Consider the following 23,779-nt stretch of genomic DNA (forward strand, 5'->3'; position numbering starts at 1 on the left):
AGAGAGAAAAGATGGAATAGGGAAAAAAACAGTATTTCGAGACCCAAAGAGTACTTTAATAAGGTACTCTTATTTAACACTGAAAATGAAGCTTTCTGCATGTTTTGGACGGAACGTAGTCATCAGTACAGTGTACTGATTTGAGCTCATGTAAAATGTTCAGGAGCAGAGACAGGTGAACATACTTGTGGATTTTGCAAATAAACATTTTCATTCTTCAATGCATAAATATGTTTAAATAGAGCAAATTTTAGCATAATATGATTTGTCTTATTTTTTTTCTTCGTAAAAATTTCAATTATATTTGAGGGTCCAACTTTGATGCACTTCCTATAAAATTATTGAAATTCTATTAGACATTAATAGAAATAAAAATTTAAAAGTCTCGATTCATACGTAAGAATGGATTGATTTTTTTTTCTTTTACTTTTCACCCTATGGACGAAATGCTTCAGGATCCTGCAACAGCAAAAAATTGGAACTCTGGCTCCGGTCCCAAAGTTCAACAATTTTCAATGCATGATTCTATAGCAACGATGCAATCCGCGTAATGATTTTAAGGTGCCAGCATTGATTACTCATAAAGTATTAGATTTTTATAAATATAAAAAATATATTTTAAAACTTTGCATATGTAGTGTGAAAGAGAGCTGTCGTGAAAAATCTTAAAGGCCACTAATTATGAACTACAGATAAAAAACATATGAAATAGACAACAAGCAGATTTCCCACTAAACGAAATATTTGTTTCCGTTATAATCACATTATTATTATTTTTCACTTATATACAGTTTATTGTTATTTTTCTGATATAGGCCTACATTAAATCAAAAACTAAAATTTGTAAACATTTTTCGCCATTTGTTTTTTTTTTTTTTACTCAAATGAAATATTTAACCCGCGATTTGGAGTTATTCAATTTCGAATTCAATTTTGACCCATCTTCAGAATAAGGTTTGTTGTCACTAGTCTGTAGTGTCTACACTTTTTAAAAGTTTCATATTAATTCATTTTCTAAGTGATATTGGTTCATTTATCATATACAGAATGTATAGGCCTATACGTATTTGTGAAGTTGCAAGCTTATTTAATGACTCTTAAATCTAATTTTCTCCGAAATGATTTTTTAATAAATTATATAAAGCAGGAATTTACTAAAAAATTTGAAAAAGTATATTATATACTAAAATAAATTTTAGCTTTTCTTTGTTATTTACTATATTAACATTTTTTAAATTAGTGGTGCTTAATGTTTATAAGCAACTATTGCTTAAACCTGATGGATTTATTTAATTAAACATAGTTGAAAAAATTATTTATTCTAAATACTGAAATATATATATATGTTGGAATAAAGAAACTAATTTTTTAGTATATCATTTTAAAGAAGTTTCATATTAACTCGTTTCTTTAGGCGTATACTAAAAAATGCCAATAAAAAATATTATAATTTTATTTCTAACACTCTCAGNTGCATTTTCTAATCACTACTTTTCTATCATAAAAATTTAAATTTTTTTCTTTCTTTTTCCTTAAATCTTCTGTACATTGTGCGTAATTTATTTTACTATTGAAATAATTAAACTGCTTGAGGAGATGGAAAACCATTGACTCCACTTTTCGGACTCGTTTTTCTGCTTAACTGAGATGATTTACTTGTAAAACTTTGATCGTTCTGTAATTACCAATATTGAATTTTAATTCGTTAATTGTTAATCAGCATTGTTCGAATATAAATTTATATAAAATATCCTTACATCGGACATCGTAGTAATATATGTTTTTTTAGAACTTCTGTGATGGAAAAATGAAGATAAGGAAATTCCAGATAATTCGCTTGATGGACGGTATCCTCGAACCATTTTAGCCATTCTTTGCCTGAACAATTTTGTTGTTAACGTATAAAGAATCGGATTCAGTGCAGAATTAACAGGCAAAAAGAAAACTGCTATCCATGCATAAAGATCTGTAGGAATTGGAACATCTGAAACGATAGGTAATGTATAAATACCATTAATAAATAAATTAATTTTATCATTGTGGTATTCAATTACAGGTAACCCCCGTATAACACGGTAGTTACGTTCCAAAAAATTGCCGTGTTATGCGAATCCGTGTTATACGAAACAAAGAACTAATACGAAAAGGAGGGTTAGGTTCCAAAAATTAAAAAACATGCTAGTATATTTTCATAATTAAGATAAATATCTTCATTAAAATTTTTTTAAGTGATACATATTAATATAAATTAAACAATGTTTTCTTCGTCATCACTAAAAACACTATTAATTAACCGAGAGCGTTTTCTTTTTGGCAAGTTATCCTTATCCTCTGAGCATTTTTCTGCATTATCTTCAGATCCATGCTTTACCTTTTGCAAAATGTATGTAATTTTAGATTGCTTGCTTCTAGTTAAAAGGTCTTTATAAATTTCCTTATATGGTGCTAAGCACTTATGAAGAATAAAGCAAGTATGGAATAAGGGAAAAACATTCGGCAACATCAGAAGCAGAAGCGTCGCGATCTGGCAACATTGAAACAAGTTTCGAGAAGGACCACGTGTATCGACAGAAGGCGAGAAGAGAAAATTTACATACTTAAGTACTAATAGTTCACGAAAATAATAATTTTCGTGAACTATTATTACTTAAGTATGTAAAAATTTATTACATTTCCTGTTGTACGAGGGTTTTACCCAATTCTCGAACCGTGTCAGAGTGAATCCGTGCTATAAAAGTACCGTGTTATACGGGGGATGGTACCAATTCTCGAACCGTGTTAGAGCGAATCCGTGCTATAGAAGTGCCGTGTTATACGGGGGTTACCTGTATTTAACATTTTTATTTTATAACTTAAACAAAATTTATTTATTTAACAGTTTAATTTAACAAATTGATAATAAAATTTAATTATTAACTTGTTAAAACAAAATATTACATACAGTATATATTTATATCAATTTTAATTACTTTCACACATATTTTAGAAGTTTAAAATACATTTTATTCATTTTAAAAGTAATATATTGAATTTTTTTAACGTTTTCCGCATGAGTAAATGTATTTTTTGTCATTAATAGAATATTCTGTGTAAGAAATAGTGGAATGAAAATGATTAATTTCCATACCATTTGTAAATAAAATTGACGTATTATTTTCTATCATATAAATTTTTAGTTACTCTTCCGATTTTAGGCTGCTGAAAAAGTATAATTTGAATATCCCTGTTGGTTTATAACCATAATTTAATTTCTCATAAGACTATTTACGAGTAAACGAAAAATCCTGAGGATCCATGTTGAATCCGAATTCTAGTACTTCAGTAAAACCATTTAAATCAGACCATTTGATTTTATGAAATATTTGTTAATTATACTGCAAACTTTGTAATATTAAATATTAATATTACAAATTAAATTAGTAATAATTTTTAAAAGTAAGAATTATTAAAATATTTGCTAGCATGTTTTGATGAATAAATGCTGAATTATTACAAATAAAATTTTGTAATCAAATTAAAATATATTTTATAATAAAATATAGCTTATTGAAGTTTGTGAACTACATAAATTGCAGTACAAGATATATTTCGCAGGTTTAACGCTCTTTGATTTAATACAGTTTATAGTAGGCTAATTGCTATTCGAAACAAAAGTTATTTTCTATAGATCTTAACATATTGGTTTATACAATATATGCATTTTTTCATACAAGGTTTGTCCCAAAAGTAAGTGTGATTTTTTATTTAATGACTGTACAACTTAACACATCATTAATTGGTATTTTCATATTGATAGATATCTTAACAGCATGTCTAGATCTGTTTCAAGATGATCGGTTAAGTCAAACATGCACCATCTCTGTTTGTTTAAGATAGTGTTTTAACACATCGTTACATTTGAAATGGACAAAAATCTCGAACAACGTTACGCTATCAAGTTTTGTGTGAAACGCAAGAAATCTGCAACCGAGACATTTGCAGATTTAACCGAAGTTTATGGAGATGCCATTTTATCGAAAAACATGGTGTTTTGATGGCAGAAAGACCCAGAGTAAAGACGATGCTTATCATTATTTTCGATAGCTGTGGAATTGTGCACAAAGAATTTTTACCTTCAGGACAGACAGATTGAAGATCTGTCTGTCCTGAAGGTAAAAATTCTTTGTGCACAATTCTTCTACAAAGATTTGGAACGACTTCGAAAACGGGTCAAGCAAGTCCGCAGGGACATTGCAGAAGATTGGACGCTGCACCGTGATAATGCGCCTGCTCACACAGCACCATCAATTCGAGAGTTTTTGGCCAAGAAAATAATCCCCACACTCCCCACCTCCCCACAACCCGGACCTAGCTCTGTGTGACTTCTACCTATTTCCTAAGATAAAATCCGAGTTGAAAGGCCATCATTTCGGGACAGTGAAAAAGTTGTAACCGACTAACTAAGCACCATTACGGAAAACGACTTCAAGTACTGCTACAACCAGTGGAGAAAAACTTTGGAACCACTCTGTAACCTCGCAAGAGTTGTACTTTGAAGGAGATCGTTTGTAGTTTGACATAACTCTTGTATACTTTGAAATAAAAAATCACTACACTTACTTTTAAGACAGACCTTGTATTTATGCTAATTTTAGTCGATTTATTTTACAATTTAGGGGAGACCGGGGCAAGATCGGCATGTTAAGCTTTACTTAAATTTTGTGTAATAAATACTGCTGTAAACTGAAAAAAAAACTTTGCATATTGTCTATTGGAATGTTACTTTACTATAGAACTGGTTAAAATCAGTTTGGAAATAAAAATAATTAAAATAATTACAACTTTACAAGAAGAGAGAAATTGAGGAGTGAAAAAATTTACAATGCGTGACATGTATTTTGATAAAATTTATACTACACGTAATTGAAATTTGTTCCGAATCCATTAAAAAATGTCATATATTAATAATTTAATATTAAAAGTTGAAATGACTTCTATTTTCGGGAAAATTCACTATTTCAATTCAACATAACGTTCACTATTTATGTGTTGTTCCTTAAGGAAGACATAAATAGTGAGGAACACTTTTCAGTGTTGTTCCTTAAGAAACAACACTGAAAAGTGAGCGTTAACTACAGTGAGCATTTACTACAACCCTATTTAAATAGTGTTGTAGTAAAACAATTTTAACCTGAAAAGTTTTTAAATCGTAATATCATTTAGGAAAAAAAATTTTAACTAGACTCTTGGATATAAATCAAACAGATAATAAACAAGTATTTTGTTCTTTATAGAAGGTATAAATCTTTTATTTATAAAACGAGACAAAACAACATTTAAAGTTTCATGATTTATTTCTACAGATTACATTTCTCTGTGAAATTATAATTAGTTTTAATTACATTTATAGAAAATTATACTTAATTTATTCTTTTTACTGTAAATTAATCAGCAAACAATTGTTATTTTTTACATTGATGTAAGTTTGTACGTAAAAATATAAAATATGAATATCGAGAGAGATGAAATTTTATAACATGCAAATTTAAACTGTTAAGTAACAAATTTTAAGTTCAATTAAAACGTATTAATTAAAGTTAATTACATTTAGATTAACTCTAATAGAATGACAAGTTAACAGATTAAAGATTTGTTCAACAATTAAAATTATTATTATTATTTAATCAGCAGTCTATTAATGAACAGACAATTAAAACTGGACACTTCTTTCCATTACAGTTAATTACTGCTAATTGTAATAATAACATCAATTAAATAAAAGTAATTTAATTTTTTCGACTCTTGTAGGAAAAAACAAAATAACTGAAATTCAATTTTTTTAGGAAAGAAGATTAGCAATAAACTATAATAATTTACTTCAATAAAAAAAATTAAAAACAAGATAAATATGTGTTTACATCGGGATCACTTACTAGCTTAAAAAGTTAAAAATATATTTCGAATATTCGTATGGTAAAATTTTCTGACAAAATGTACACGAAATTGAAAATACTGTACATAATAATATACAGCAGCGCTGTCCAACTTATCATAGCCCGCGGGCCATATTTTCTTCACCAAACATTTCGGGGGCCAAGAAGGTTGATAAACCACATGACATTTGCATAGTGTTACGGTTCAGTAAGCACTAATTGATTATCGAGTCCGATGTTGACGCTATAAAAAGGCGACAGTTAGACATACCGGATATACGTCACTCTCGTCTAAGTTCAACTTGGGAATTTTTTTGTTCAATAATAAATATGAATTCTTCTTCCTGGAAAAAATAANTATATATATAGCAATTATTTCAACGCTGTAGAATTCTTTAAACTTTTTGATTAAAAGCATTCATCTTGGCGCTAAAAACTAACGAAATCTAACTATGATAATATCAATTACAAACAGATCTTTTGTCTTAGTTTTTTACATTACGTTTTTTTTCTTTTATTGATTGAAGTTACTAATCTGTCATTCTGAAATTGCACATTAAAAAAGTGTGATCTCGCAGAATGTTAATAAGCTGTTTGAAAGATTAGATGTACAATACTGCACAACTTAAACGTTATTCATAAGAAAACTATGTTATAAGAATAGAAAGATAGTTTTTATATAGAAAGTATTTATATTACTTTCATTAATCTTTTAAATTTTAATTAAAATTTAAAAATTTTAATAAAAATTAAGTCTTATATTAACTAAAACTCAGGAACGTGACTAAACAACTTCAGTAAATACCTACAAATAACTTATTTTACAACTTATATTGATATTTAAGAAAAATTGCATGTTTTTTTATAGTTTACTTATAAACTATATATAAACTACATATTCTGAAATTGAATTAACCATATACGTATGGTACTATGCTTAGGAACCAGCAAAATTTAGCATGAGCTTTTCGTGGACCCGAGCCCCTAAGTTTTCTCCGGACTCGAGGAAAAATCCCCAGTTCTCTCTTGACGGCTCCGTGCTTAATGTAAAAATCTTTGCGTTTTACGACTTTCAAGCTCCTATCCTATCCCGAATTTCTGTCATATAATATTTTTCTCAAAATATATTTACCGTATTTACTCTAGTATAAGTAAGACGATCTCGCAAATAGGGCGAGGTGTGACTTTAAAGATCAAAATAAGGAAAATTAGATTTATTAATACAATTCTAATTTTATTTCGTTTAATCACAAATAAAATATCAAATAAACGCAAATGCACACATTGTCTCGCAAAAAACTACTGACATTTTAAACTTTAAGGAAAAATCTTGTAAAATTGACAACATAATTTGTTCATGTAAAGTTGGACAATCGGAAACCTTTTCCCTGCAGGGTAAACAATAGGTGAAAAATAAAAAAAAGTATAATTGCCAATATAATTGCCCTAATAATATGATAAGTCTTAAGTCGACAATAATATAATGGATAGTATTTAGTTTGGTCTAAGAATAATATATTTTATTTTTATTTTTTTATAATTAATGAAATATTTAAAACAAATTTATTATTATTTTTTATATAATAAATATAAAAGATGATTTCCTCTGAGTTACCCTTACCTCACACCTTGAAGATCCACCCCAAACTAGCATTCCTTCCTAAAATCATTGTTCATTGTTTCTCAAAGAATGGTCTGCGACTACATTTTTCCGGGGTAGTCTACCCCTACGGTTTTTCGTGATATATAAAAGAATGTTCAGGTGGAATTTGAGTATATAACCAAATTTTTAAATTTGGTTATATACTCAAGTTTACTCTTAAATTTTTACCTAAATATATGGTTCCTTGAAGAATATTATAAACTAGAAGGGTTCCAAAGGCTTTAGAAGGTTGAAGACCCCTGGTATAGACTAACTGTATCTTTGTAATAATAGTTCAAATACGTTAAGTGTATATATTTCACCAATAAAACTCAACTGCTTAACCTATAACCAAAGTCTCCTTTTAATTTGATTTTAAAAAAAAGCGCTTGACAAACTTGCCCCGCATGCCGAAGTTGCCCCGGTCTCCCCTAATTCAAAATCGTAACTACTTAAAAATACTAGATTTACGATTAGCAAAAACTTGATCTAAAATTTTAAAATACAAATCTAATTTAAATAAAATGTTTACATCTATCATTCCATAACTAATGCAGGTACAAATGAGGCTTTTTAAATTTTATCAACAAATCATGAGTTGAAAAACTTTCATATAAACATTTTTTAGTTTATTATAGGCCTATAATTAAATATTTAAGTTTTGCAGTTTTCTATTTTAATTTCTAAAATTTGGAATTTAAGTTAAATGTTCTTTATTGAACATATTTATAACTTTAAAAGAATTGTTCTGATCAAGTTAAATTTTTGTATTAACTTATGTTGTAGCTTCAAAGAGTGAAATCGAGTTGGCAATTAGAATAGTTTTATGTAATTTAGATCTCTATTTAAAATTAAATATATACTTATAATTACGCAATATAAAAACTATCTAGCAACACAGACTATAACTAAAATGTTGCTAAATTTTCAAGGGCAATCAATCTTTTTTAAAATAAAAATCTATTTAATCATCANGAATGAATAAATCTTACCTGTAAATGAAATCAATTTAATGATTATTATAGGAACCCAACAAATAAAGTCTGTTCCTATGATGAAAGCAAATCTTTTCACAATCGCTCTATCTTGTTGTTGTTGAGTCGATCGAAGTCCGCTTTTTGAGCGAGAAATGCTGAAGAACATGCTAATATAGGCATACACAATTATTATAAACGCAATCATGTTAATTCCACAAAATATAAATGTGGAATATTCCCAACCATCGGCATACGGACGATGAATATTAATTGGTAGGCACATACCATTATTACTGTAGAAATTTTCACCGAAATATGCAACTTCAGAAAGTGGTATAGCTGCTAATAGAACTGCTGTAGACCATACTAAAACCATATAAAGCAGAGCAATTGTCCAGTTTCTTCTTTGTACGGAAAGGGGATAGCATATAGACACATACCGATCGAGAGTGATTACTGCAAGCACTAAAACTGAAGCTTCACTGCTTAAAGTGCTAAGAAAACCAGAAAATCGGCACAACCAACTTTTTTTCCATTGAGGTTGGTATAGCATATATTTTCCTCTGAAGATAACATCCTGACTTGCAATGATAAATAAGTAGATACTCATTAATAAGTCAGCCAACGATAAATTCTTGATAAAAAACGAATGGATTTCATTGGGCTCTTTCAAAAGAACCCGACTCATTAGCACAAAGAAATTTCCGATGCATGCTACCGATGCCATAGTCCACACCGAAAATCTCAGAATTACTTTATCAAGTAAATGCTCAAGACTACTTATTCCGTCACTTCTTGGATGGCATATTCGTACTTTAGGTGCATAGGAGCATAATTGAAAATCCTGAAAATAGCTGGAAAAAAAATTTAAAAATAATTAGATTGATTTCTATAAAAAGTGAAACTACCTACAGTGAATCTAAATTATTTTACAGAATTGTTGGGAATTAGCTCGTAAGATTGTAAGGAAATTTTATGATAAAAATCACTAAACTTAAAACACAGACAATTTCAATGAAAGAAACAAAAACGTGACGCTTCAAATAAATTTTTAATACCAGGATTATTCAATCCTGATAGTAAATGGATAATAAAGAACATCATTCGTTATAGCAGGGATTTGGATACTGGGAAATTCAAAAAACACTAAGTTGTAGCTATAAATAAAACAATGATTAATTAGAGAAATAAAAATAGATGAAAGTAATTTCATTTTTATTCCTTCACCGATTTATTTATTGATTTCAATTATATTTCCATTAATTCCTTTTTAAACATTTCGTTCCCCTCTTTTTTTTAGCAAAATATTGTTTACATAGGCTACTTAATTTATCATTTTTACTGAATTTTGTTTCTTCTGCTTTATGAGATTGTTATATAAACTTATTAATCCTATAAATATAAATATTTAAAATTTATTTTGAAAAATTTAATTAGTCAATTAATAAAAATTAATCCAAACTCTTGATTTAGTGAATGCAATTCATTGAATTAAAAAACAAAATTGAAATACAACTGAAAAAACACTTATTAAAATTCTCGAAGAAATCTTTCTTTAAACCTAAGTTATTTAAAAAAACCAACAAAATACAATAATAATAAAGATAGTGGTACAAATTTAAATATTTTCAGATTTTAAATCGTAAACAATATCCTATGTAAAGATAAAACGTGGGAGAATATATTAGAAAAAAGTATAATTGAATTAACAGTAAACGTAACTTTATTTTTTATTGAAAGAATTCAATGAATTGATTCGAAAGAAGCAGGTAAAAAGTAAATAAGTAATTTACTTTTATTGCGTAAAAATTATTCTGTATTAATTTAAACGCAATTCAAATTAAAATTTTATCAGCCAAATTGCCAAACAATGAAACATTTATTTTTAACTTTGATCCGTTTAAAAATTAGTAATTGTTACGTCTTCTGTAAGGCTTTTTTAATGATCTTACGAAATGTACAGTACTTTTATTTATTTTTTCATTTGTTTGCGATAGCGTCTATAATTATACGACCTGGCTCCGTGTTACTAAACAACTGAATCCAAACGTTTAAAAACTAATAAAAACAATACAAATAAATCTTTTAAAATATCCGGAATTATATAATATGACAAAAGCAACTTGCATTAGGATAATCAGAAAAAGCAAATACTTTTAGTGAAATTAAACGTATCTGTAAACAGAAATTAATAAGTTTATTAAATATTGTTACTTAAGATATAATTCATCTCCCTTAACACATTACTTTGAAATAGGAGATATATAAAACTCTCGTAAAATAATATTTAAATCCTTTTTATCTTTGTCTTTTGGATTATGTAAATGTAGAGAAATCTGAATATAGGCAAAAAAAAGTAATTTTAAGTTAAACTTTTAAAAGTTAAAATTTTTAACTGAGTTACAAATGAAATATCTTCGAAACGAAGAAAAAAATATTTAAATAATTACTAGAGACAAGTCATAATTTCGAAACAATAAAATGACTATTCTATTTATAAAAGCCAAGATCTATAATAATTTAAAATTTAAAATATAATTTGTTTTAGTTGCAATAAATATGCACATTGTAATAGGGTTTAAGTAACTTTTTTCTTTAACATTAATGATTTTTCAAGATATATATATTTTTAACGTATACAGTACATACATTTTAACATTGAATCAGTTGATTTGCAAGATATAGATTTGTTACTGTTATTTTTACTTTCCCGGCTGTTGTATATAACAGAGGAAAGTATGGCGATCGGTCAAAAAATTACCCCAAGATTTTACATTTTTGAACTCTGGCACCTTGAAACGTCGAGAAATGCAAAAAATTCGGGTTTTTTTTCTGTATGTACGGATGTTAGTGTGTGTGGGAACACTATTTTGTTCACACTGAAAACTAACAACTCCTGTGCTTTTTGTCAAAAATTTCTGAAATTTTGCAGAAAGGTTTGTTTATTAGAGGTTTGATGCTATTAAATTTTGGTGGTTAAAGGTCAAGGGGTGGGGAGATATTGGGGGTTGTGTGTATCTCCAGTAGGTCGGACTTAATGACAATTTTACTCGTTATTAGCATTTGCATTTTTTTTATAAAACCCATCCTTACCCTCAAAATTAAGCTTTTGCCATTTTATAATAGAAATTTAAATTTTTTTTAAAATAAAATATGATAACAGATGGCGCTACCAAACGTTGCCGGAAAACTTGAGCAACTCGTTGCTGGATTTTTTTTAAATACATGTATGAAAAATTTACATCAGCAGATGCATTTAATAAGCTTTTTTTTATTATAAAAATGAAACTGTTCAAATTAAGATCGAAATTATATAAAAGTTTATTAAAAAAATTTTAAAGATAAACTAAGAATAAACACTTTCTGTTGACTGTATTTATAAATATAATAAATCTAACAATTTACTTTCAAATTTTTAATCCATTAAAAATCTTTCAATCAATAAGTTCGTTTAATTCATTTGTTTTATAATAGATAAATATTAGTTATTAAGATATAAAATAGAGAAGTTAATTTAATATTTATTTTCTTATTGTCAGGTAAATTTGAGTTGTAATAAGTTGAAATAATAACTATATAATAAAATTTCATATGTCTAAATGTTATAATGATATAAAATCATAATTCGGTTATATCTATAAAGTATTTATGTTTCTGATATTTTGATAAACTTAAATATTAATAGAAACATGATATTAAACCCATATTAAAACCCATTAATTATTACGATAGATAAATTATATTTTGAAATTCTTTAGATGCACGTATCAAATTTCTTATTATTCTTAAATTAAATCTTTACTTCGACTGAAAATTTAACAAGATTTCTCGAAAATATTTCCTGCAGTCGTCCTTGATGCCAAGAAAAGCCTATACGAATAAAAAAAAAAGCATAAGGGAAGTGAATGTTAAAAAAAACTGTAAATTGATTCTTTCGAAAATTGTTATCGCTTTGCTTAACTTGACGCTTGAACGGTTATAATATTTCNAGCAATTATTATATTTCAAGTAGAATTTAATATTTATTTTCTTGTATCCAAAACTTTTTAAAATACTTTAAAATACTTAAAAGTGAAGTTTTAAAATAATTAATAATTACAATGGTAATAATTCATAAACGAGTGAAATGAAGCAGTGAATGTTATATAAATCTTGTAAGTAATGCAGTAATTACTACATTTCAAGTATAATTTAATATTTATTTTCTTATTGTCAGGTAAATTTGAGTTGTAATAAGTTGAAATAATAACTATATAATAAAATTTCATATGTCTAAATGTTATAATGATATAAAATCATAATTCGGTTATATCTATAAAGTATTTATGTTTCTGATATTTTGATAAACTTAAATATTAATAGAAACATGATATTAAACCCATATTAAAACCCATTAATTATTACGATAGATAAATTATATTTTGAAATTCTTTAGATGCACGTATCAAATTTCTTATTATTCTTAAATTAAATCTTTACTTCGACTGAAAATTTAACAAGATTTCTCGAAAATATTTCCTGCAGTCGTCCTTGATGCCAAGAAAAGCCTATACGAATAAAAAAAAAAAAAGCACAAGGGAAGTGAATGTTAAAAAAAACTGTAAATTGATTCTTTCGAAAATTGTTATCGCTTTGCTTAACTTGACGCTTGAACGGTTATAATATTTCAGTTATAAATAAGCCATTATACTTAAGAGTAAATACATTTTTTTAATTGTTATTTTATCAAAATCTTATTTTGTAATTTTTAGATGCGAATAACTTAAAAATTTATATTGCTTGCCTAGTTAAATAAGTAGTGTAGAATAGGCCTACGTTATTACAAAATATTATTTCGTTGAGATCAGAGGTGGGGAACCTTTTTTAATCGAGAGGCCACATCCCATTTCAGAAGTACCAGATAAGGCCACGTGTATTGAAGGTTGCATAACTTTATATATTCAGTAAACATGCACGATATACACACACGCATTATATATATTTATATAATAATTATATATTTTTATTTTTAAAAAGTAATAAAATATATTTAAGTTAATTTATCTGAAATGTGAAGAAAAACAGATGCCCAAAAACTTGTTTCTGTGTTAAACTATTTTACATTTTGTCAGGCTGCACTGGAAGCCGTAGAAGGCCGCAGTTTCTTTACCTCTAATCAAAATCATTCTTTATTTTTAAAATACAAAATTTTTATAAAGAATTTAATTGAAACAATTATTTCTTGAAAAATTTTCACTTTAAATTCTTTTTATCTACTTAAAGATAAATAAATNTTTTTTTTAAATATTAAGGATGTAAATTAAGCATTTTTAAAATTATTATTTAGCATCCAAGATATTTAAAAAAACATTCAAAATATAATAAGCTAACATAATTCCATTTCCTTATGTTTTACTCGTTTCTATGTTTGAATGGATCATCAGATGATGACATTGAAAGTCGAATAATGCATCGTTGATTGCATTATTCGACTTTCAATGTTTTCGTTTGTCAGTTTGAAATAGTAATTAGAAATTTAGTTATGAACTCTTGAGCAGGTTCCCAACAGAGATTAATTAACGACCTTTTTTTTATCATATTATCTCAACCTTAGTATATTAATATAAATTCTAAAGTTCGATATATAGCTATAGTAAAACAGTACTTATACAGTTAATTTTTATTTACATTTAAAATTTAGTAACTATGTAATTATATAACGACGAATGTTTTTAAATCTTTGGTTATGGTTGTTTATATACAGCATGCTATCGGTGTACACGAACTACATGTTCAATCTTAATTTATTCATTAGTAGTATTCCTGGTTCACAGTTGGGAGGCTATTATGGTTAAGGGATGCGGAACGACATTTCGACCTAAATTTCTCAAGACAAATCACAAAGGTCTAGATGAAATTGAATATGTTTAATTATTTGTTTATAGATTACTCTTATAAGTTTGGCCTAGTCATGCCTAGTATAAACGCATGATTTGGAAACATTATGTATTAAATAATAATAATTTCCACTAAACTGAAAGAAATAGTTTTTTATATTTCCTTAGTAAAAATATTCATTTAACTAATATAAAGTAAAATTTACACTTGTGCGATATTAAATTTTTTCATATATATATTTTAAAATTGATTTACTTCTGGATATCTCAGTCTAACTACTTGTAATGAGATACAATTCTCGTCGAAATATATTTTATTTTTTGAATTTCTTTCTGAAATTAATATTTGACACTAAACATAAGACTCAAATAGGGCTGCCAACAAAGCCATTTGACCTAACCCCCAAACACAGATTCTCAAATTTAGTGTTTTAACAAAAAGAAAAACATAAATTTTGGCATGGGATTAAAAATCTTTTAAAATTTATTTTATTAATTTTTTTATATAACTTTATGGCTTTAGGAGAGGGGTGAAACCACACATTTGTGACTGGATCTAGTTCAAGTATCTCATGTCTCGTAATCGTTTGAAGTTTACACATTACATAAAATTAACTACCAATAAGTCAATAATTTATGTGTATTAAATAGGATCTAAAGTAAAAAACGTTAAGTATTGAATTCTGATAACTTAATTTATATTTATCATTTTTACTGAATCCATAATTGTTATAAATATCGTAGCATTAAATCAATAATTAAAACTAAAAAATGGAGTACAGTTAATGATTTTTAAAGAATTTATTTTAAAAAAATTATATGAAATTTTGAACAAATAAAAAATGGCTGCGTTAACTAATAACCTTGATCATACGAAATCCTTGAATCCGGATTTAACAGATAATAAGAGTTTTATCGATCTGCAAAACGTCAACAATTAATCTATCAATAATTTAATATATTTTAAAATATAATCAGTGACATTATTCGGAAAGAAAGCATCTCAATTTTTGTTTATTAGTAGAATTTATAACAGCAATATTTTAAAATTTAAAATTTCAAAATTTTAATAAATTTTTAATTTGAGAGTAATCACTCTTACTGACTTCTGATGAGTGCGTGTAAGGTCACATCGAACTAATGCATAATATTATAAAATCTCATTATATCAAACTTTTTATATCATATGAAATATTAATAAATGTAAATAAATAACTATAGCAAAAATGTAATGTATAGGCTATATTTAGTTTCAGGGTGAGTAAAAATTAAAATTTGAAGCAGAAAAAATAAAAAACTGATTGATATTAATTAGTGAACTTGAAGCAATCAGTACGTTTATGCCATTTACTATAATTACGAGCGGATCTAACAAGCAACGGGGTCTATCAGCATGGAGGGGAGTTGATGAATAACGTCCAACCCATACGCCTATTACTTATGACAAATTTTAGGAATTTACATCGGGTAATTCTGTTTTGTACTAGACTATTCCAGAAAATCAGTCTTTCTGAATAAATACGTTTTTATAAACTTCACGTGTCAAACTTATCATTCAAAACAATTGAATCATTTACATTTAGAGCTAGTAGACATTTTACTCTTGGATAAAATTAAGTTGAAATTCAAGTATAAATTTGAAAATGAGCAACTAAAATTTAGAGAAAAAACCGAAAATTTAAAATACAAGGTATATGTAATTATAATTTTTAAATTATATCTTCTGTAAGATGTAAAAAACTAGATTTCGCATCATTTTTAGTTACATTTTTTGGGGAAAGGATTTTTTACAGATTAAAAAGAATCGAAATCTTAAGATTTGAAGAAGGAATATATTTTAAATAATGCCAAATAGTGCATAAAATATACAGCAATTTTGTGGTTGCTTACGATTATAATTTGAACTCAAGTAAGCAAGCATATTAGCGAGACAATATATTTTTTTTTAAATATTAAGGATGTAAATTAAGCATTTTTAAAATTATTATTTAGCATCCAAGATATTTAAAAAAACATTCAAAATATAATAAGCTAACATAATTCCATTTCCTTATGTTTTACTCGTTTCTATGTTTGAATGGATCATCAGATGATGACATTGAAAGTCGAATAATGCATCGTTGATTGCATTATTCGACTTTCAATGTTTTCGTTTGTCAGTTTGAAATAGTAATTAGAAATTTAGTTATGAACTCTTGAGCAGGTTCCCAACAGAGATTAATTAACGACCTTTTTTTTATCATATTATCTCAACCTTAGTATATTAATATAAATTCTAAAGTTCGATATATAGCTATAGTAAAACAGTACTTATACAGTTAATTTTTATTTACATTTAAAATTTAGTAACTATGTAATTATATAACGACGAATGTTTTTAAATCTTTGGTTATGGTTGTTTATATACCGCATGCTATCGGTGTACACGAACTACATGTTCAATCTTAATTTATTCATTAGTAGTATTCCTGGTTCACAGTTGGGAGGCTATTATGGTTAAGGGATGCGGAACGACATTTCGACCTAAATTTCTCAAGACAAATCACAAAGGTCTAGATGAAATTGAATATGTTTAATTATTTGTTTATAGATTACTCTTATAAGTTTGGCCTAGTCATGCCTAGTATAAACGCATGATTTGGAAACATTATGTATTAAATAATAATAATTTCCACTAAACTGAAAGAAATAGTTTTTTATATTTCCTTAGTAAAAATATTCATTTAACTAATATAAAGTAAAATTTACACTTGTGCGATATTAAATTTTTTCATATATATATTTTAAAATTGATTTACTTCTGGATATCTCAGTCTAACTACTTGTAATGAGATACAATTCTCGTCGAAATATATTTTATTTTTTGAATTTCTTTCTGAAATTAATATTTGACACTAAACATAAGACTCAAATAGGGCTGCCAACAAAGCCATTTGACCTAACCCCCAAACACAGATTCTCAAATTTAGTGTTTTAACAAAAAGAAAAACATAAATTTTGGCATGGGATTAAAAATCTTTTAAAATTTATTTTATTAATTTTTTTTTATATAACTTTATGGCTTTAGGAGAGGGGTGAAACCACACATTTGTGACTGGATCTAGTTCAAGTATCTCATGTCTCGTAATCGTTTGAAGTTTACACATTACATAAAATTAACTACCAATAAGTCAATAATTTATGTGTATTAAATAGGATCTAAAGTAAAAAACGTTAAGTATTGAATTCTGATAACTTAATTTATATTTATCATTTTTACTGAATCCATAATTGTTATAAATATCGTAGCATTAAATCAATAATTAAAACTAAAAAATGGAGTACAGTTAATGATTTTTAAAGAATTTATTTTAAAAAAATTATATGAAATTTTGAACAAATAAAAAATGGCTGCGTTAACTAATAACCTTGATCATACGAAATCCTTGAATCCGGATTTAACAGATAATAAGAGTTTTATCGATCTGCAAAACGTCAACAATTAATCTATCAATAATTTAATATATTTTAAAATATAATCAGTGACATTATTCGGAAAGAAAGCATCTCAATTTTTGTTTATTAGTAGAATTTATAACAGCAATATTTTAAAATTTAAAATTTCAAAATTTTAATAAATTTTTAATTTGAGATATGAAAAGTTTAAACTTTTATATTATATAGTTACTCTTATTTGCATCCAGATGAGTGTATATTGTAATGCGATACGATTAGAATCACCCATCCTAAATTCTTCGATCACATTTGGTTACATAAATCATTGCTCACTGCCAAATGACGACGCTTGCATTAAATCAATTTTTTTTTTATAATACAAAAATTACCAGTAGTTGGCATTTAAAAGCTATCAAAAGATGCTAAAATAAATCCTTTAATATAAGTAAAATTATATATTTAAAGTATAAAAATCTAATTAAAAATCAGGAAGATATAAATATATATCTCTCCTTAGCATTTTTATCTAAAATGTTAATTCTGATAACGGCCTTCTGTTACCAGTGCTATCAACAGCAATGATTCTGTAATTTATTTTTATAACGATTAAATTTCTGGGAAAATTTTTAAGTTATGCGGTAAAAGAAGAAATCCAGACTTAACTCTCCTATAATATTTTCTGTATATTTTATTTATAACTACTGTATTAATTTTTAATTCGACTTACTCCTTATGATTGTGATTATTTACCTGCATGGAATTAAAAAATTTTAATCAATAATTATTATAAATTAGTAGTTTCAATTAATTTTAATTTGATGCTAACATTCTGAAAAAATTGTTTTATTTAATCTATTTTAAATTTAATATTCTAATTTATTGTTTTTTTAAACATTTAATAATTAGAATGTTTTGCAATTAATTGATGACGAATTTTAGATAAATAAAATTTCATTTAAGGTAACTGATTCATCGGTTCAACTCATACTTTCTACGAAATTAATATTTTTAGTATGAAAGTAAATTGCTTAGATAGTATGTCATTTTACAAATAGATTATAAAATAATAACTTCAGAAAATTTCAATATTCTAATTATTGCAATTACCGAAAAATTATGTACAAAAATGTACGGACAAACAAACAAACAAACGAATTTTAAAAGAATTGATCATATCCGTTTAAGTATTTCTTAACGGATTTTAGTTAACAATTCACATATTTTATTCGTTTTTCATCAAAGATAATAAATTATTTCTATATAAACAAATAATATTTTAGTTTAAAATTCATTAACAGCTTCGAAAAGAAGACGAATTTGAAAAATTAAATTAGAATTAGAGTTTATACAGCTAAGAAATGAACCATAGAATTCTTTTGAATTAAATTCCGTTTATTCAGAATTCTATGGCTAATTTTCTTTACAATGATTACGTCAAGTCAACCTTTTGTTAAAGATATTTTTTCTTGCTGTAACGAAGTTCATTATATTCTTTGTCATAAAACAAAAAAAGGCGAACTGTTTTAAGTTTTTGCTTCTCATTTTACAATAGATAAAGATAACAAACTGTAAATGTTATATAAATTTAATCAATAGTCTTATCAATCTTTCTTCGTCTCCTTAGAATTTAACACTCGTGATTTTATTCTAAGAAAAGAAAAAAATATGTTGACAAATTGCTTTCGCTCAAAAATAACAAACGAAAACAAACTAAGCTGGATTTTATTCGCTGTGATAATTGATTATTTATACTACACGTGAACAAAGATTAAGTATTTAAAAGTTAACAATAAATTTTAACTCTAAAGAACAATATTCTACAGACTTTTAATTATTAAAATAGTCTGGCATACAGAAAATATCATTAAAATTGTATTATTATAAATATATAAAATAATTTACCATATAATAATTATCTTTATTTAATAAGTGAAAAAATTATAAATGATTTCGCTTTTAAATATTTCTTCATATTTTTAGTAAATATTCTGCATAACTTCTTTATATAAAACATTTTTCAAATTCGTTATGAAAATCGATATTCAATTAAGATGGAATTTATTCCTTGAAACTTATACTTAAATATAATAAAAACTTCCTTCTCAATTTTAATTATCATATAAGTCATAATATTATTTTTAAACGTCTAATCAAGTAAAAACAGCTTCGAAAAATCGGTTTGTTTATTATTATTTTTCAATCATAACAGATATCTTTATTCGTATGAATATTAAGGAAAATATAACTTACATGTATTCTAAACAAGTTAAATTTTCAAAATTACTCGGTGATAATTCTTCAAAGGGATTTTCACTTAAATCACTAAAATGAATAATATTTTTTTAAAATATTATAACACAAATTTCAATTATAATAATGAAAAACTGTTAACAACTTACAGAGATATTAATGATGATAAGCCATCGAATGTAGATGATGCTATAGTTTTAATGCGATTATTTCTCAGTTCTCTAAAAAAATGTTTAAAATTATATTATTATAATTATCAAAATAATTTATAAAAATATAAATATTAAAACATTTTTTCAATAATTAAAATTAATTTACGCTACTTACAGTTTTTTAAGTGATGGAATAGTACCAAAACTGTTTTCGTTTAGATATTTCAATTTGTTTCCATCTAATGATCTGTTATGATAAGAAATATTTTAAGATTTTCAGTAATTAGACGTAATTAATTATATAAATTCATAAATAAAACTTACAGAAGCTTCAAATGTCCATTATTTTGAAAGATTTTCTTTTCTATACTATATAATTTATTCTTAGAGAGTGATCTGTAAAATGTTTATTTAGTTATAAATTCTAAATAAAATCATATTTAAATTTTTTTAAATTATAATTTATTTCATATTTATTATTAAGAATTTATTTTTTGAATTTTATAGATGGACCAAAACAATTAATAATAAATGATTAAGTATGAATAATTGTTTCTATCTTTACAAGACCAATTAGTAAAGGTGAGTTTTTTAAAATATATTAATGTTTTTAAAGCTTAAAATATAATTTAAATATGATATTAAATATTTGAATTAACCTGTTTTAATAATGAATAGAAAACAAATAAAATATTAATAAATTCTTTAAANAGGAATTTATTGGCTCGTTTCTCTTTTTATAGTTTTATGTGTATACATAACATATTTTACGGAATTTTTGTGTATTTAGTAGGTCTCTATGTAAGTGTGACATAATACATTTTTTTCATTTATAAAATATATTTTAAAAGACTTACAAGCGTTCCAATCGTATTAATGGATCGAAAACTCCATCCGGTAACGTTTCTAGAAGGCAATGTCTTAAATTTCTAAAAGAAATAATTCAGAAAATATTTTTTTTTTCTTGTCATTGCTGTTTTGCAGGAGATAAAACTAAATGGTTAATAATACTTCTTCGATATTCACAAAATGATTTATAAGATTTTATATGCGGATTATATTTTATAATTACGATATAGGATCTATAAAACTTGCGTTTTATTATTAAATTTCTTTTTTATTTTGAAAAGCGAACATATCCCTAAAAAATTATTACTTTATCACTTTCAATAGAATGTAAAATTTGATTAAATTTTAAGAATTTTGCAATTTTAATAATGCATTAAAATGCTTACTTTGACATTCACATAAAAGCTTTTTATTTAATAATGTTTACTTGCATTGGAAAAATAAGTAGATTTAGAATATTATAGATTTATATTCAATATGAATAATTTGCTAAATAAGAAAAATATTTTAAGTTGTTGAAATCATAATCCAAGTAATTGTTATACAACTCGTTTCCATTTAAGAATTTCGATAATTTTCGTCGACAGTTCATATATTTTATGATATTATCATCAAAAATAATAAATTAATTTTGTTTAATAAACAATATTTTATTTCAAACTTACAATTCAGTGAGAGCTTCCAGACCTTGGAAAGAAAACGAATTCAGCAAAACTAATGGATTGTGAGACAGGTCGCTGGAAATAGAAACATCCCAAATTTTCTAAAAATATAAGGGACTGAAATTATTTACATTTCGTATATCATAATTCTCGTTGTCACCCTTTGATTAATTTTAATAAGGCGTTAACGTAAAAGCAAAATTTCGGTACTTACAGATAGTTTAATCTTCTATTAGTAGTAAACACGTTGTTTTGGATGCTTTCCAGATTGTTACCAATCAAATATCTGTAATTTAAGAAAATACCGTTTTTAATTATATTTCATACATTTCTAGATTTTCAAATCTCCTCCAGAAAATACTTAAAGAAATTCTACTTACAGCTTTTCTAATGCAGTTAAATTCTTAAAAGCACCTTCACTTAATTGAGTGATTTCTGATTTGCTTAATAATCTATAACAGAAAGTGTGGTTGATATTTTAAAAACAGTATTTTATAAAATGATGTAATTTAGAATATTGATGATTAAATAAATATTTAGTAACATAAAACTTTTCTTTGAATTTCACTAATTTATTTATTTATTCATCGAATTATTAACATTTTTAATATTATATTTTTGCCATTAAATATTAAAATTTACTGTATAATTCGCTTAATTTATATTAAAACAATGGAATATATTTAATCCTTTTTCATTGTGACTTTTTTAGATGCTTTAATTATAAGGATGAATAAATAGATAACAATTTCTTTATGAAATTCAAGTGATTGAAAACGTCTAATTTCAATAAATGTTTTTTAAATATAAAATATTATAATTCTTCTTTTATTTTCTTGTGTATTTATTCTTCTTAAAAGCATGGTATCACTGTTATTGTCCATAGGAAGGAAACAGTTAAAAGTATGACACTAAAATTATTTTAAAGAGTTAACATACAGTAATTTTATAAATTAACATACAATGTGTGGAGTTGTGGTAATTGTGGAAAATGGTCTCCGTCTATTGAGTCCAATTTATTTCCAGCTAGATCCCTGTAAATATACCAAACGTCTTTAATATAAACATTTCTTAATGAATGGATTCTTTGAAACTTACCAGTTGTTTTTCTTATCTTTTCATGTTTTATAATAGTTTCCCGTAGGAGTTGGGTTTGTTATAATAATTTTTAAATAATTTATTTGAAGTACTCCAAAGTAATCTTAACCTTGGATTTATAGGATGAAATTAAGTGGTTAAAGTCCATTTCCATTTCCAATTAACACTTATATTTATAAAAATAATTAATATACAGACTAATATTTTTGTTCGGGATTAATTTTTATATAAATTTTAATCCAAAAAAATGATAATTCATCATCCAAATCTTCTAGGCTAAAATATTATAAAATTTATAAGAAGAAAATATCAATAACTATCCCATTTGATTGAAGTCTGTTTATTTAAAGTCGTATTTCAAATTTTGTATAAGTTAACTTTGTTTTTCCAGCATTTGGAAAGAACATATTTTGACTCTTTAGATTGCTTGTCAAGATAGATTTTTAAGTATTGGCTAACTCGAACTTTTAGTCCTTGACCGGAAATGTACTTAAATCACATGTTATTATTTCCTATACGAAAAATTTGTTCTTCAAAATATATTTAACATTAAAACAAAACTTAAGATAAAAAAAAGTCCAAAGAATACATAAGTAATTATCCATATTTTAACAACTAAAAAATAATTTTTATGTTAAAAATCATGACTTAATTTCTGGCATATTTAAATTTTTGACATTATTAGACTTAATAATAAAATATTCAGTTTAATTGTAAGATTAATAAAATAGAAATGAAACACATACAACATTTGCAAATCTTCTGAAAGATTTAAAGGCACAGCATGAAAATTCTTTAAGTTGCAAAATAAACTTTTTTCAGAACATTGACATTCAATTGGTCGGATTATCATATCTTCAAGAAAACAATAAAGAAATTTAAAAAATGTTTTATAATAACTTTTAAATCATCAAAGTTATTTCTAA

At 25.6% G+C, this 23,779-nt stretch overlaps 1 protein-coding gene across 1 annotated transcript in view; it reads right to left on the reverse strand.

Annotated features, from left to right (window-relative positions):
* Nucleotides 1–1,478: 1,478 nt before the first annotated feature.
* Nucleotides 1,479–23,779, reverse strand: part of LOC111638019 (relaxin receptor 1-like) — a 30,018-nt gene continuing 7,717 nt past the window's right edge. The window contains exons 5-17 of the mRNA XM_023383641.1: nt 23,600–23,708; nt 22,718–22,789; nt 22,136–22,207; nt 21,970–22,041; nt 21,759–21,830; nt 21,102–21,173; nt 20,569–20,640; nt 20,420–20,491; nt 20,242–20,313; nt 20,093–20,164; nt 8,547–9,385; nt 1,758–1,984; nt 1,479–1,675 (exon numbers count right to left, since the gene is read on the reverse strand). Of these exons, the coding sequence (XP_023239409.1) occupies nt 1,580–1,675; nt 1,758–1,984; nt 8,547–9,385; nt 20,093–20,164; nt 20,242–20,313; nt 20,420–20,491; nt 20,569–20,640; nt 21,102–21,173; nt 21,759–21,830; nt 21,970–22,041; nt 22,136–22,207; nt 22,718–22,789; nt 23,600–23,708 (1,919 nt within the window). The 3' untranslated portion in view covers nt 1,479–1,579. The remainder of the gene's footprint in view (nt 1,676–1,757; nt 1,985–8,546; nt 9,386–20,092; nt 20,165–20,241; nt 20,314–20,419; nt 20,492–20,568; nt 20,641–21,101; nt 21,174–21,758; nt 21,831–21,969; nt 22,042–22,135; nt 22,208–22,717; nt 22,790–23,599; nt 23,709–23,779) is intronic.

The sequence above is a fragment of the Centruroides sculpturatus genome, unplaced genomic scaffold, assembly GCF_000671375.1.
Source record: "Centruroides sculpturatus isolate CEXI.00-Female unplaced genomic scaffold, Cexi_2.0 scaffold1061, whole genome shotgun sequence".
In the NCBI taxonomy this organism is placed as follows: Eukaryota; Metazoa; Arthropoda; class Arachnida; order Scorpiones; family Buthidae; genus Centruroides; species Centruroides sculpturatus.